This window comes from Dendropsophus ebraccatus, chromosome 1 (assembly GCF_027789765.1).
Source record: "Dendropsophus ebraccatus isolate aDenEbr1 chromosome 1, aDenEbr1.pat, whole genome shotgun sequence".
Classification (NCBI taxonomy): domain Eukaryota; kingdom Metazoa; phylum Chordata; class Amphibia; order Anura; family Hylidae; genus Dendropsophus; species Dendropsophus ebraccatus.
In genome coordinates, this window is record NC_091454.1 from 188446126 (window position 1) to 188463688 (window position 17563).

A 17563-nucleotide genomic window follows, 5' to 3' on the forward strand; every position below is an offset into this window, starting at 1 on the left:
AGTGAGAGTTCAAAAAAGGATACATATGTTGGAGTATTTTAGCAAAGGGAGTGGGAGGTCATAGTGGTAGCCTATGACTTTTGGCAAGATCGTTCAACACTAGTTAGGATATGTAGGTGATTTATCGTGTCCTTAAAAGGGTTATCCAGTGCTACAAAAACATGGCCACTTTTCCCCCTCTCTTGTCTCCAGATTAGGTGGGGTTTCAAACTCAGTTCCATTGAAGTAAATGGAGCTTAATTGCAAACCACACCTGAACTGGAGACAAAAGAGGGGGAAAAGTGGCCATGTTTTTGTAGCGCTGGATAATCCCTTTAAGTTGAACAACTCAAAATTATATATCATGACTGTAAAATGATAGCAAAATACTGTCTCCATTAAGCAGTAATAGAGGACAGGAGATAATCTGGGGATTTTGACCATTCCAGAGTGCAGAGGATAAGAGTGCTCCATTCATTTTCTATGGTGTTTCCGAACATCACCAATTGTTTTTTGTCTTTGGGATTGGGAAAACTTTGCACCTTGGGATAACTCCTTTGGTGAACAATTTAACTCTCTTAGTTTACTTCTACTTCTACAGAAATGCTTAGATAACAGGCCGTCATATCATAAAAAGCTGAGCTAAATTGCATCTTGAGCCCAGCTCTACCTGTAATTGGTAAACTATGTTTTATCCAAAGTATATGCTTTAGCCTTAGAGAACCGAACAGAAAAAGCTATTACTTTTCTGTATTTTAGAGATCAGTCATCTGTGAGTAATGTAATATTTATTGGAACCTCTTGATACTTTTTGGATATTCCAGACACAAGCATTAAAGTAAACTGTATAACAATGAATACACTGTACAGTGGGTGTAAGAAAGGTTAAATAAAATGTCAAGTATAGAGTTTTGTCTCCTTTCCCGTGCATTCCTATCTATCATAGCAAGCTGCTGGCACCTGAGACACACTGTGCATATCATTGATATTTACCAGAACAGGTTGTTCTTCAATTATCTCCATAATTGCCTTTGATTTTGCTTCACGGCTGATTCACGTGCTGTTAAGCGCAGCACCTTTTTAACTGAATTACAGAAGCGTTGTTATATAGAAAAGGATTGGTATTCCCATTGTAAAGGGAGCTGACATTGGGCTTCATATCTCTCAAGCCAGTATTGACTTTATTGATGCATTTATTTATTTCGGAGAAGGGAAGCTTTTACGTAGCAGAATGTGTCAGGCTCTGAATCCTATCTGCCTATTGACAGGGTGTTTAACTCATATAGGGACATTATTGAGGCCTCCGTCCCTTGGCGTGGACAAGCATAATAACGCTTTTATAGAATCAGTTCATAGGTATGTGTCTGTTTTTCACAAAGAGGCCAATGCGGACAATACCATTACATTATATTTAGAATAAATGTTATAGAAGGAGGGCAACACATTCAAAACTGGCTTAGGAATATGATATCAATAAGTGGCAACACTAGGAAGTTTAGATGGCAAAATAGGAAGGAAATCCTGTTTAATGGCTAGAACTAGGGGAATCTCCCAATATATTTTTTTTTTTTTTGGGGGGGGGTCTGATTTGGTAAATCATTTATTTATTTATTTTTAAATCGGAAGATTACTTTAGCAAACTATATATGGTTTACTAAGTAAACCAAGAGGCTAGATCAAGTGCAGTAACCCCGACCTGGAGAACGTAGAAAATTCTAGCCACAATGCATAGGCCATTGCGACTTACATCTAGGCCATTCAGTGTATAGCATCTGAAACAAATGACAAAAAAAGTTTTGATTGAAGCCTGTTATTTAACCACAGGAACAGGGAAAACCCACAAAACTGAAAGGTACTAGGGTACTTGGAGTTTGTACTCTTTTCTCCAGCTCATCTGCTTCATTACTAGTCCCTCTCCTAAAGTAGCTTGTAGTGGAACCCTGGTAGAGCTTAATGGTGGGATTGGGCATCCACTTGTCTCCTCTGTAATATATCTCCCTAGTGTGGGGTGCAGAACAAAATAATCCTGTCCGATCGTTTGACATATGAATACCAGTGTCTGAAGATGTTGGATGCAGCCCTTGGGAGTCCTGGAAAACATGGATACAGCCATAGGACTCCATAGGGTTGCATCCAAATTCTTCAGTCACCTGTCTTCAAATAACAAACAGTTAGACTTAGGCATGCTCGAGTTGCACTCATCTCTACTTAGCAGTAACAGTACACAAAGCCTCAAGCTAGTTTAACCTCTTAGGGACCAAGCCTGTTTGGGCCTTAATGACCAGGCTCATTTTTCAAAATCTGACCTGTCTCACTTTATGCGCTTATAGCTCAGTGATGCTTTAACGTATGCTAGCGATTCTGAGATTGTTTTTTCGTAACATATGGTACTTTATGTTAGTGGCGAAATTTGGTCACTGTCTTGTGTGTTTTTTGTGAAAAACATCAAAATATAATGAAAAATTTGAATATTGTGCACTTTACTTACTTTGAAATTCTTTGCTTCTAAAAAAAAAAGGCACATGACAAAAATTAGTTAGTAAGTCACATTATGAATATGCCCTCTTTATTCTGGCTTCATTTCGTAAACATATTTCACTGTTTTAGGGTGTTACAGGGCTTAGAACTGTATCAGCAAATTATCACATTTTCATGAAATTTCCCAAACTGATTTTTTTAGGGACCAGTTCTTTTTTTAAGTTGATTTAGGAGGCTTGTATACTGGAAACCCCCAGTATACAAGTGACCCCATTTTGGAAACTAGACACCTTAAAGAATTAATCTAGGGGTATAATGAGCATTTTAACCCTACAGGGGCTGTAGGAAAGTATTCACAATTAGGCCGGAAAAAAATGGAAAATAGAAATTTTCCAATAATATATTTGTTAAGATTAAAGTATCTCATTTTTATAATAAACATGAGAGAAAATGCACCCTAAATTTTGTAACGCAGGTTCTCTTGAGTACAATGGTACCCCATATAGGCGTAAACTACTGTATGGGCACACAGCGGGGCTCAGAAGGGAAGGAGCGCCCATTAGCATTTCCAGTGCAGATTTTCCTGAGCGCCAGGTGCATTTGCAGAGCCTCTGTAGTGTCAGCAGAATAGAACCCCCCCAATAGTCACCCCATTTTGGAAAATATACCCCTCAAAGAATACATCTTAGGGTGTGGTGACCATTTTGACCCCACAGGTATTAGAGGAAAGTATTCAAAAGAAGACAGTAAAAATGAAAAAAATAAAATTTTTCCAATAACATGTTTGTTTAGTTTAAAATTTCTCAATTTCACGAGGAACAAAGGAGAAAAATCACCCCAATATATGTAACGCAGGTACTCCTGAATAGAATGGTACCCCATATGTGGGCATAAACCACTGTATGGGCACACAGCCGGGCTCAGAAGGAAGGGAGCGCCAATTAGCATTTTCAGTGCATGATTTTTCTGAAGAAGTTTCTGAGCGCCAGGTGCGTTTGCAGAGCCCCTGTAATGTCTACAGAATAGAACCCCCCCCCAAAAGTCACCCCATTTTGGAAATTACACCCCTCAAGGAATTCATCTTGGGGTGTGGTGAGCATTTTGACTCCACAGGTATTGGAGCAAAGCATTCAAAACTAGACCGTAAAAATTAAAGAAATTTAATTTTTCCAATAACATGTTTGTTTAGTTTGAAATTTATCAATTTCACTAGGAACAGGGGAGAAAAAGCACCCTAAAATTTGTAACGGAGGTTGTCCTGAGTACAGTGGGTACCCCATATGTGGGCATAAACCACTGTATGGGCACACAGCAGGGCTCAGAAAGGAAGGAGTGTCATTTTAGTTACAGGCAATATGTGGGTGTTTACTGGCTATCTGAGGTGGCAACAGGCAATCTGGTCGGGTTATGGGCAATCTGGGGTGGTTACGAGCAGTCTGTGCCAATCTGGGGTGGTTACGGTCAATCTGGGGTGGTCACTGGCAATGTGGGGTGGTTATGGGCAATCTGGGGGTGTTTACTGGCTGTATGGGGTGGTTATGGGCAATCTTGGGGTGTTTACGGGCAATCTTGGGGTGTTTACTGGCTATCTAGGGGTGGTTACTGGCTATCTGGGGTGTTGATGGGCAATCTGGGGGTGTTCACTGTCTATCTGAGGTGGTGACGGGCAATCTGGTGGTGTTCACTGACTATCTGGGGTTGCAACGGGCAATCTGGGGTGGTGACGGGAAATCTGGGGTGGTGATGGGCAATCTGGGGTGGTTGCGAGCAATCTGGGGTGGTTACAGGTAATTTGGGGTAATTACAGGCAGTCTGTGGCAATCTAGGGTGGTTACGGGCAATCTGTTGTGGTTACGGGCTGTCTGGAATGGTTATGGGCTATCTGGGGGGGATACGGGCAATCTGGGGAGATTACGGGCAATTTTGGGAGATTACGGGCAATCTGGGGTAGTGACAGGCAATCTGGGGAGGTGACTGGCAATCTGGGGTGGTTATGGGCAATCTGGGGTGGTTATGGGCAATCTGGGGTGGTTATGGGCTGTCTGGGATGGTTATGGGCTATCTGGGGTGGATACAGGCAATCTGGGGAGATTACAGACAATCTGGGGAGATTACAGGCAATCTGGGGTGGTGACGGGCAATCTGGGGTGGTGACGGGCAATCTGGGGTGGTGACGGGCAATCTGGGGTGGTGACGGGCAATCTGGGGTGGTTACAGGTAATCTGGGGTGGTTACAAGTAATCCGGGGTGGTTATAAGTAATCCAGGGTGGTTACGGGTAATCCAGGGCACTTGACTTTGGTGACAGGCGTAAAAAAGTGCCGGCACCATTTGGAACAAGCGATCAGTGGTATATAGTATATACCGCTGATCACTTGTACTGGGACCACACCGGGTGGTCACCAATCATTGCCCCATGCTCTCCACCACTTCCGGTGGTGGAGAGAATGAAGCTTTGATCATTTTTAGGAATCCATCACTGTGAACAGAGTCTGTTCACAGTGATGGCGGCGGCCATCTTGGATCAGATGGCCACCCTGGGAGGGGAGAGTCAGTGACCAGGTCACTAGGGTTAATTCTGGGGACAGGGGGGGGCATGTTCTCATCTCCTCTCACCGTGGATTCACGGTGAGAAGAGATAAAAGCGTTCAGCTGCGCTGGCAATGTCTGCTACCGGTGGCCGCCGTTATACTGATAATAACGGCGATCGCCGGTGAGGGGACTTGCCGGGACTGACCCCACACTCTGCCCCAACCCCTCAGTTACCTCCAGTAGCTGAGAGGAGGGGGCTGCGGGCATTACCGGCGCCGCTGCACTATTCTGCACCATCGCCATAAAGAGCTGATGGCAGCAGAATAGAGCCCATTAGTGATCGCCGTAAAAATCCGTATCGGCGGTCACTAATAACATAATACATGTATTCTCTGGGTCACTACGGTTACGGCGATACCACATTTGTGTAGTTTTTTTTTAACTATTACCGCTTTGGCGCAATAGAAACTATCTTCCTAGCAAAAACCCACAAAAACTGTCGCCGCATTGCAAGATCCATAGCGTTCTCATCTTTTGCGCGACAGAGCTGGTTTTGGGCTTATTTTTTGCGGGAAGATCTGTAGTTCTATTGATACCAAGTTTTATATGTATATGACTTTTTGATCTCTTTTATGACGTATTTTCTAAAGTGGATTGATAAAATACAGCTATTCTGGTACTGTTTTTTTTTTTTTTTTTTTTTTTTTTTTTACAGCGTGTGTCGTGCGATATAATTATTGATATAGTTTTATAGATTGGGTCGTTACGGACGTAACAATACCAAATATGTATATGATTTGTGTTTTTGATCACTTTTATGTCACGTTTTATTGGGTATGGGTAATGTAATGCATCTTTATTATTGGGTTGGGGGGGGGCTGGGGGTGGCTGTGCTGTGTTTGGTGCACATTTTTTTCACTTTTTTTTTTTTACTTTTACACTAGTGTACATTACTGTACACTAGTGTTAAATACTTTGATCACTGATACAATACATTGCAGTACCTGATGTACTGCAATGTATTGTATCATGCCTCATGCTGACAGGCAATAGCCACGGCCACCCCTGTCAGCATCAGGCATCTCCATGGAGACCCCGGGGACCTTCATTAGGACCCCGGGATCACCATGGAGACATCGGAGGACCAGACGGCGCCGCGTGACATCGCAATCACGTAAGTGACCCACGGCGCCGTCCGGGATTCACCAGGACTCGTTAGATGCCGCTGTCATGGTTCATGGCAGTTACAGGAGGGTGTCAGCGGTCACACTGACCACTGATCCCCCGTCCTGCAGCCGCCTGCGGGCGGTAATTTATTCCGATGCGCCCACCGTTAAAAGGCGTACGCATCGGAATAAAGCTCATTAGTGGCCGCCGTGAAAAGGCAGCATGGCGGTCACTAAGGGGTTAAGGAATTCGTAGCAGGGGCTGCGTCTTTCCAAGCTGTATTCTGAAATCTCCCCTGACAAAATCTGCATCATAAAGAGAGGATAACTTTTAGGCCTCTCAAGGCTGTCCAACACAACCTCTGATAAGATAGACTACTCTAGAACTGACTGAACGTCACTCTAGAACTGACTGAACGTCTCCCATCTGTCAATAAAGACACTCAACCACAGGTTTGATAAGAATTCTAATGGGACACTACAGATGGATACAGAACCTTGACCTGAATTGGCAAATATGAATTAAAAAGAGATAATTTCAGATCAGGACAGAAAAGAAGTTGACTGTAGGTAGGTGTGCAATGCTTGTGATTATTTTAAGACCATACAAAGCTGTTTTTATTTTACATTTTTTCCAGCTCAGTTTATTCTTTGAGACTCCATTCAAAGAACTGACAGGGTTAAGTTTTATCTTGATGCGCCTTTTGATGATGCCTTTTAGAGTCTTATACACCATTAAGGGGATTTCTGGCTAAGGAGACAAATGTGTTGTAAGTAGAGCTTATTTCTAATGTTCCCGAACCACCTGCCTGAAGCTAATTTTACATCTAGGATGGACTTCTCCTTTAATGCTCCACTGGGAAAAATATTCAAAGGGAGAAAGTTTGCACTCTGGTGCCACCTATGTGAAGCTGTATGCCTGTAAATCAATGTCCAATTCTTTTATGAACCTTTAAAGCATGACTTAAAGCAAGATAGAATCTCCTCTATCTCCTCTAGTGGGAAGAGTTGCCCATCGGTACACAGGCTCTACTCACAGAAGACATACAGTGCAAGAGGCTTTTTCTTTGAGCCATTGTGTGATCAGGTTAAGGCCATGTTTACATGGCGTAAGAGACTGGCCGTTCTGTAACCCGGCCGGGTCTCTGAAAAGATCATCCCGGCTGGTACTGAAGACGGATGATATTTATGGCCGTAGAGTTCTGATGCAGGCGCATCCGTGCGCACCTGCATCAAAGTTCCCCACAGCACACTATGAAGCTTGCGGCCAGAGTTGCTCACTTCATAGTGCACACTGACATGGTATTCTTCGGCCGCTATTCACTGAATAGCGGCCGCAGAAAACTAACGTGTCAGTTCCTTGCGGCGCTGCGAGGGATCCCGGCCGGAGTGTATACTATGTGTATACGCTCTGGTCTGGATCCTATAGACAAATAGGCAACATATTTTTTCTCATTAACTACGGCAAAAACAGCCGTAGAAATACGAAAAAATATGTTGTGTGAACATAACCTAAATTAGACGGGTTAGCTTGCGCTAGTGAGATTTCTGACAAAAGCCTACAGTAGGTAAGTGGTAAGTAGTAAGTGCAATTCATTTTTTTTTTCTTTTAAATACCTTTTTAGTTGCATTAAAAATAATGAACAAAAGAAGGAATGACACAATATATTGTATAATTTAAATATTTGTTTTCAACTAGAAGATGATGAAATCACGAAATGGTGTATATACTTTGTTTATTGTATAGTTCATTTTTTGTAAACCAGGGTAATTTTTCTCAACACGGAGCTCTACACTGAGTCATTGTAGTAATTGTACCCAAACGAAGGAAATGCTACTCATGAATTAAGTACATGTGGGCTACAACCAAAAGGCTTAGAACACGGCCTACATCATGAAGCTTACTAATGTGGCAATTAATGTGCATTGAAGATCAGCAGGCAAACTGGAAAAATCCAAAAAGATGTGTTCTTTGCTCATAGTATGTTATTTTAAATCTGGGAAAAGTAGGAAATTAATCGTATTAGCATGGGTAACAAGCAATATTTAACCTAAAGTTCTTAAGCTGCCCATAGGTGGCACATACTCAGTTGCAAATAGGGCATATTTAGGCTATGTTCACACATCTTCTTTTGTCATTGTCATTTGTACAACAGCTGTCATTGTGGAAAAACTGCAGTTATTTGGCCTCAAAATGATGGCTATCCTAAAAGACATCAGTCAGATGGTCACAAAAAGATGGTGTGTGTGAACTTAGCATTAGTATTGAGCATGTGCCAGACTTCTGGTGCACTTTTCACAAAAAAAAAAAAAAAAAACTGGTTTGCACAATTATTATGTGTTTTTCAGATTTTTTTTTTTTTTTTTAATTCTTGCTTGAGCCTTGCTTAATGAGAATGCATAGTAAAGGACTATGTTTTAGACCCAATTTAGTCATCAATTTAGTCCCAATTTAGTCATCAATAAATCTGGTACAGTTTAGCCTGTGTTCCCACAACAGGTTTTTATTGGGAAAAGGCATCCATCTATTAATAATTACGGCCACAAATAATGATCATGATCATTATTTAGACCCATCATGATCAATAGACAGATGCCTTTTCCCACTATATGACATTAGGTTCGCCTAATGGGAACATAGCCTTGGACTGTCTAGTCTAAGGGCCTTTTTAGATACACCGATGTGTGCAGCGTAAATCCATGCTCATTTAAGGTCCCTCTTACACAGCCTGACACACTGTGCGAATAGAGTCTATAATTTACATTGTAATTGTATCAGAAATTATTAGTAAATCTGCCACAATGTGTTCTGCTTTTTTTCTAATAAAAATTTTAAATTTATTTGAATTGATTTTTGCCGTATCACAGATGGAAAATTGCAGAAAACATTATGGGTTTTTTTCTCAGTGTCTCAAACCTCTGATAATAAGGTTAATATCGACTGCAACGTTCAATTCTAATAGCTGCTAAACATGAACCTGAAAAAAATATTCTGATAAATGTGGAATTTAAATTGTTCTAAAGAAAATGATTTTTCACACCATAGATGGAACAATCATTACTGATAATTTTACTAAACTAATGTTTAATAAGAAGTGCTCCCGACATAAACGTATGGGCTCCCAAGAAAACATATTAAGCTTTGAAACCCCCACCACTTAACAATGTTAGTTCCTTTGGCCTAATTTAGCTATTGCTTATTGTTTTCCATTACATACAGTTTTCCATAACATTCTGATCTGTTGGTATCCTATCTCTGGGACCCCCATTGATCATTACAAATAAATTCCTTGAACTGAACAATAGGGGGTGCACAGGGAGTATATATACTACTGGGGGGTGCACGCAGGGGTCTATATACTACTGGGGGGCCGCACACAGGGGTCTATATACTATTGGGGGATGCACAGGGGATATATATATATATACTACTGGGGGCAAACACAGGGGTCTATATACTACTGGGGGGCAGCACACAGGGGTCTATATACTACTGGGGGGTTCACACAGGGGGTCGATATATAACTAGGGGATGCACAAGGGGGATATATACTATTAGGGGGCACACAGGGGGTATAAATAACTGGGGGAGCACAGAGGGGGCTATATACTACTGGGGCAGCACTATGGGGTCTATATACTACCGAGGGCAGCGTACAAGGGGTCTACATACCACTGGGGCAGCAGATAGTGGTTTATACAACTGGGACAGCACACAGGGGGTCTATACTAATGGGGGCAGCATACGGGTCTATATTACTTTGGGGCTACACAGAGGTGCCTATATTATATAGGGACCTTACTACTATATTGGGGCACAAAGAAAACCTAATTATTAAGTGGGAGCACAGAGGGGTGTATCTACTATATAGGGGCACATAAGGGGGTAACTACTATATAGGGGCACAGAAGGGGATAACTACTGTATGTGTTGGAGCCTAAAATGTTTCTCTGGCAGATTCCGGAGAGAGGATTCACAGACGGTGGAAGACTTCAAGGTGGCAAACGCTGGATGGAGTGAAAGACTTTTATCAAAGAAGACGCCCCCTGTGAGTAAATGGATGTAACTGCACTCTGTTATAGGGTCTGTAGTCATAGTGGTCATGGTGTGGTGGTATTATGTAATGGTATCATTGGTGATATCTTTATAAAGTTATAAGGTAACTACTGTATGCATTGGGGCTCTTAATACAGTGTGGGGCACTTTCAGGGCATTATTCTGTGTGTGGAGCACTGATTCTGATAACGCTGGGTTGGGGGGGGGGTTGCCAAAAAGGGAAGGGGGGCCCCACTCTTAAGGGCTGTGCACCCGGCCCACCAATGTATTAATATGGCCCTGGCTGCCTGCACATTGGACTGCATTATCAGACAATGTTCCCACTATGTTCCCAAGATCTTTATTTCCCCTAAATAAAGATCATGAACATTATTTTTGCCGGGCATTGCCAATAGAGGGCCGCCGAGAGAAACAGGTTCCCTTTATAATGAAATAAATCAGGAAAATCTCTTCATATATGAGACATGAAAGGCAATAAAAAAAATTCCCATATAACTAAGAATTTGTCAAAGTAACAGTTGGTGAAAAAGCTGAGGTTACCAGGATACCAGGATACCAGCACTTAATTTCTTGGAAGTAATTTGACAGGTAATTACATATTGAAATTGATAGTGAATTTCCCGGCATGCATATGTAGAAAGGACTTGTGAAATGTCATCCCTGTATGACCCCCTCACATAGTCAACTTGGCAAAATACGCCTTACGTAAAAAACTAATTCCTCCATGCGGTCTATTTCAGGTATGCTATGACATCATGTGTGCCCCCAAAGGTGCCCCCATAGTGTGCCAATGTATAGTACTGTATATATGCTATTGCTATAGTGCCTATCACAAAATAATAAAAGAGCGACTTACTTTCAGGGTTTATCTCATGGAGAGGTTTTTTCTCTAAAAAAAAAAAGAAATAGGAGAGAAGTGTACTTAATATTGGTTCTATATTCAGCGTACAAATTCTCTGATATGTAAATTTTGTAAGATATGTATTTGCATTAAGGAACATGCTACATGCAAGGTGTTTTTTCCCCCCAACAATTTAAGGTCTATAAAACCTATGGAATACAATGTACCTTATGCAGACCTGTCAGCAGAATTTAAGCATCTCATCCAAGCCCATGGTACAAAATACCTCCTTACCCTAAATCTGGGAAGACATTTCTTATAAAAGTTGGCCTCTCCAGTCCCGAGTTCCCTTAGATGTGTCCCTTCACTGTATAATAACACCCCTGTGCCCTGTAGTCAACACCCACTTTATTGATTGACAGCCTTTTAGTTGGTAGAAAAGATAGTTGCATTTTAAAGAAAACATGCACTGGATAGGCTGAAGAAATGTATAGCTGGATTTCTGGTGAGAAGATCTTTTTTGGGCTATGTTCACACTACGTTTAACAGTGTCTGTTGCATAGCAACGGATGCTGTTAAACTGCCAGCCGCCGGGCTGCATTCAGCACATTTTTTACAATTGACTTGTGGGCACCATCGGGTGCAAATCAGTTAACCATTCACTTGAATGTAATGTATGGCCGCCGGACGACTTTGTATTGTGTGAACAGCTATAAGGCATGTACATTATTTTAACGCCTGTTGTAAAGAACGGTGTTAAAATAATGATGTTCATACAGTGGATGGCATTGCATTGACTTCAATGCAATGCTGCCCCTGCAGTAAAGAACAGATACTGATTCCATTGCAATCAGCGTCCGTTCTTTACTAAAAAAAAATAAAAAAAAATGTGAACATAGCCTTACCATGTGCTTGGATAATGTGTTAAAATCATACGGGCAGGTCCACTTTAACATCAGCCATTACACCAATTCATAATATACTGTACCCAAATGTGAAAACTTCTTAAATCACTTTTTAAAGCTACTGTATCTTACAATATCCAAAAACATTATAAAAAGCACTATGCATTTAGGTAAACATCTCACTAGACTCTCTACTTGATTATATTTGCTTCACCTATACTTACAGATGTATTCTGAGGAGTAATATTTATTTTGTAAAATTGTTCTAAGGCAGGTGGTACAATAAATCAATAAAATCCTATACTCACCTACTTTGCTCTCCTGCAGCTATTACTCTCATGGAGCCCTTCTGGGATCAGCATGTAGAATTGCCTGTTCAACCAACCAGTGGCTCTAACCATGTCCTGTCTCAGTCGGTGATTGGCTGAGCAGGCAGTTTCTGCATTAGAAGCAGTGAGAAGTGGTTTCTAGCAGGGATTCGGATAACATCTCCCTGACAGCTGTGGAGGATCGGTGTAGGTGAGTATTAGTTGTTTTTTGGTTTTCTTTTTTACTTTCATTGTACATCTAGCTATATATTAAAACCTGGACAACCCTTATAATTATACACAAGTACATTTTTTTCTACTCTCTTTATTGATTACAAAGTTAAATCCACATCTCTGAAGCAGTGTAGTCTATGGTTGTCTCTTGTTTAAAGGATCACACAAAGTAGGTTCCAAAGCTGTTCAAGAGGTTGTCCAGCGAAAATCTTTTTCTTTCAAATCAACTGGTGTCAGAAAGTTATATAGATTTGTAATTTTTTTTTCTATTTAAAAGTCTCAAGTCTTCCCATACTTATTAGCTGCTGTATGTCATGCAGGAAATGTTTTATTTCCAGTCTGGCACAGTGCTCTCTGCTGACATCTCTGGCCGAGACAGGAACTGTCTAGAGCAGGAGAGGTTTTCTATCAGGATTCATAGAAAACCGAGACAGAGTTCCTGTCTCGGCCAGAGATGTGAAAGGCATAGAGGGGGCATTACATTTTTCCTCTTTTGTTTCCTTTCCTAAAAAGGTGTAACAAAAAGTATATAAAAACTGCATGTACAAATACAGCCATAGGGAGGCAGGCTTCTTTCTACTGTAGGATAGTTATTTTGCAATGTTAACATAATAAGTATCTCTTCTCCAAGTGCCCAACGAATTGTAGGACTGTATTTTATGATTGATAGACAAATAATTTCAACGGACAGCAATTATATGCTTTTTGTGCTCTTATCTCCTCGTACAACATGGTCAAGGCTGCTGTGTTGACAGCACTTTACGAGAAACAAGATATCTTGATTGAATTTAAGAATAAAATAGCTTTCTATATAGAGAATGTAACTAATCATAAACCGATCGCCAACCTGTTGCAGAGAGACACAGTGCAAATGACAATAATACAATAGTGCCTTCATGTCCGAATCACACAACAACGAATTTTGTGTCATTGTTGAAGAGAGTTACAGATCAGTCTGGACGTAAGCTAGAGATTTCGGTTGGCTGAGTAAAGGCCACTTTAAACCATGTGACATTAGCAAAAGTGACAAATGCTTTCCAATAGCAGATTATTGTGTCTAAAGACACTTGATAAAGAGACTGGACTGGTCTCGATACGCGTTGTGTTGCTGGTATAATTCTTTTAATAAATTTTATGATATTTTATATCACTATTACCCCTTGGACCGGTGCCTGTTTTACCCGCCTCGGAGTGGAGGAGGATACTTACTATGAGACATTATTGGCTGGGTGCACCACCACAAATCTACTCAGTTCCAGCACTACACAGTAAACAGGGCTGAAAGCAGCTAGCTTGAATGAAAACTAAAGACATTATAGATCAGTAGTGAGAAGTGTAGGTTGTGAATTCTTGGGGTAAACGCTGATACACAGTTGTCTTATTTACAGATGCAGTCTGTGTGTCTGTCTCTCCCTCTGTTCTCTGAACTCACTCCCTATTCTAACTCTCTCACTGCTTTCCTCTATATAGACTTGTAATTGGCAGCATGTAATCTGCTCTCTCAGAGTTTTTAGATCATCTTGTAAACAAACCTTGGAATTGAGTTGTTTCTTCAGAGTGAATGAAAGTTTACCATGCACAAGACAGTTTTAATAGCCCCTTTAGACACTCTACATTGCTATTTGGTGCCAATATGTAACACCCCAATACATACGTAGTCTAATAGTCTAATAATATAATCACTAGGCATGCAATGGATCATGAAGCTATGTTTTTTTTTTCCCCCTTTGGGGGGGGGGGGGGTTGCCAGTTTCATACACAATTTGACTCTAGGTACCTCTATAAATAGTCCATATTTTAAAACTTTATAGACATAAACGAATGCTGTATTATAGCTGCATAAATTGGGGCAGCACATGATTCTTAAGGCCTTATGCACACGTTCCGTAATTTACGGATTTACGTATTTATGGATCCGAGTTAGTGCACATTGATTTCTATTGGGCTATTCACACTATCAGTTGAAGAAATGGATAAAAATCAATCCTGAAAAAAAAAAGGACATGTCCTAGTACGTACCCTGATTTTTTTATGGATCCTCTCATTGAAATCAATTGTTTACGGATTGTTTACGGATTGTAACATGTTGGCATCCGTATTTCCGCAAAAAAATACTGATGAAGTGCTTTGAAAAGCATTGGAGTAGTAAAAATGGATTTACGGAAATACGGATGCAATACGGATGGAATACAGATGTCCAATCCGTTATTTTTAGCGGGTTGTTACAGGACCAGAAAAAATTACTGAACGTGTGCATAAGGCCTAAGTAATGAAGAGTTGTACGTAGCTAAGCGTGAGGCTTATCATTCTTTGTCTTTAATATCAGCCAGTGTCTTACATCCTGATTCATTGCCCCTGTACTAGTTACAGTCACACACACACACACAAAAAAAAAAAAACACTTCAGGACTTTATTTAGTTTAGAAAACATGTTTTTAGGCCCCTAATCTTTATTCAAAGTGGGAAATTACTCCAAAGAGCATCTTTTATTCTGTATGACTCAGAATGTCCAGGTATGTCCAGAGAGATTGTTAATTTCAAAGGGAACTGTACAGTATTAACCCTGTGGAGGGTCTGCAAGATACTCTGCCAGGTATTCTAATTACAGCTGATCAATGAAGGATCAGCTTACTGCCATGAGATCCCAGTAAAAAGGATTGTTCAAGCTACAGAAAAGACCCCAGATTTGACAGAACAAAATAAAATTAAGAAGGTATTTAAAGGAGTCTGACGCGGGACACCGATGCAATCACTGATTGGCTGAGCAGGATAAATCCCGCCCGCTTGTGATGTTCGGTTGTGATGTATCCAGAACCTGGGAGAAGGTAACACAGGGTATGGAAGCCCAAAAAGATGGGCATTGGGAAAGGTAAGCTTAGTGTTGTTGTTTTTTTAAATTACTATTGTTTTTCCCCCACCCCCTGCCGGGAATTATTTTTGTTCCCCCTTGTAGAATTCTCCTTTAATTACATCTCCTCACGCCTGACTTTACTTACCATCAGGCTCCAACACATAGATCATGTGAGTAGCTATCATTTTGTTGTATCTCATGCAGCACACACTGTCCTGATGCTAGGTCAGGACCTTGTGTTCACTATTGTCAGGTACAACATCTCAATACTGATCAGGACCCCACAAGGTGCTAAACTTTGTTTGCTGAACCCGAAAGTGCCTGATGTGGCCCCTAGTACTATGAAACCAACAATCATTGTGACTAAAGATGACCAAAACTACAGAAAGTTTGGTTCTCAAAACTCTTTAACACTCGACATTTGACTCCTGATAGCTAGAGGAGATGAGATGCATCCATTTTCTTCAGCCAAAGGGAGTCAATAGCTGTTCGTGAACCCATATACTGTAGTTTCACTTATCTCTAATTGTGCCTCCTCGAGCTATGGATATAGCCATACAACATCTTACATTTTAGCTGGCCTAGGTATCAGGGGCACGCTTATTTAATTACTAAAAACTGGGGGAAAAGGTAAAAAGATTTAATGGTATACATTCTCCACCTTCCCATGTATCATAGGAAAGCAGTTATGTCTGATATTTACCCTATGGCTTTCATGTTCTTTCATGTAATTCTACCTTTTCATGTTTCATTATAACACTAGACAGAACGGTAGATGAAGCCAATCTTCACATGGATAGCGGTCACTCTCACCTCTCCCCTAAGATTTATTAATGTCTCCGTGGCTCTCTAAAGCCATTCAAGACTGTCTTCTTAAGTTCTCGGCATGAGCTTGTGCTGGCCCAGGGGCCTGGCAGACTCATACATATTCAACTTTCACAAATGGGAAGCAGTTTCCTCACAGGTGTTTGCACCATGGAGAAGCTGAGAGTCGGAATTCATGTCTGCCCATGGTGTACAGCTCGGTACAAAAGAACATAGACACAAACAACGCAGTAATTAGAATGCCACATGCCGGTTGTCAGATGGAGCTGTCTGGCGATATCTGCTGGGGGACAGTGTAACTAAATACTCTTGAGGGCTCTGCCAAGTTTTAAGCTAAGCAACAAGCACAGCATTTATTTCTGCACTTATTTCTATAAATCTGTAGAGTTGCACGAAGCAAAGTTTACTATTAGAGTTTTAGGGTGTTGTAACATATTGTCAGAATGCCTACACGAACAAATTGGAATATGATATACTGGGCACATAAGGAATCCATTCAGCTTGGTCAACCTTTCTAATACCAATAGCTTTGACTGCCTAATGCAAATGCTATTACAGTGTTTGTAGCAGCTCTGCTGCATGAAAACTGAAATACTCATTTAGGACTAACCTGTGTATTGTGACTATATTACTCAGATTTAGAAGTCTTAACAGAACCAGGATTAATCCCTACAAGAACTGGACCACATTAAAACTGGCCTTACACCTTTCATAGTTATCACAAAACAGCAAAGCATTGTTGAACATGCATTTTCAATGGAGATGGGGGGAGCATCCGGCACGTTGAAATACAACTACGTGATCATTATTGGACATCAGTGGAGAGTAGAGATTGCCATATGTATTGCAAAAAAAAAAACGGCAAGTTCAACCAATCGTATATGTTGTGTATGGCCAGCATTATTGATCTTGGAGAAAGGACATCGGTTTAAAAGGGTGAACCAATAACCACTTTCAATCAAGGAGTTTCCCAGGCAAAATATACCGATTGGCTGTTCAGTGTCTACACTACACAGTATGGCCAGACCTGATTACTGCTCAGCTGACTTTAATTTAAAGTGTTGCGGTTATCATAAAAACTTTTGACGTGTCTTAGAGACATGTCTAAAGTTTTGATCGGTGTGGGTCTGAGTGTTCAGACCTGTACTGATTGTGAAATTGAGCGGAGAGAAGACCTTGCTTCAGCCCAGTCCTCTCCCTGCTCTGTGTCAGTAAAAATAGCTAGGCTCCATGGACTTCACCTGGCTCATTCTCTTGATTGGTACAGGTCTGAACACAGGACCGATCAAAACTTTTGACATGTCTCTCCAACACATTATAGGTTTTTATGATGATTGAAATCTGGGTACTCAATCAAAGGTTCTGTTTCTTCTTCTGGATAATCATCT

General features: G+C 40.9%; 1 protein-coding gene across 4 annotated transcripts in view; it reads right to left on the reverse strand.

The window, feature by feature from the left end:
* Nucleotides 1-17563, reverse strand: part of UNC5D (unc-5 netrin receptor D) — a 477260-nt gene that overhangs the window by 114967 nt on the left and 344730 nt on the right. For 3 of the 4 annotated variants that reach the window (XM_069956215.1, XM_069956101.1, XM_069956546.1), the window contains exon 8: nt 11068-11100. The exons of the other annotated variant lie outside the window; for it this stretch is intronic. In XM_069956215.1, coding sequence (XP_069812316.1) covers nt 11068-11100 — 33 coding nt within the window. The remainder of the gene's footprint in view (nt 1-11067; nt 11101-17563) is intronic. 4 annotated transcript variants of the gene reach the window in all.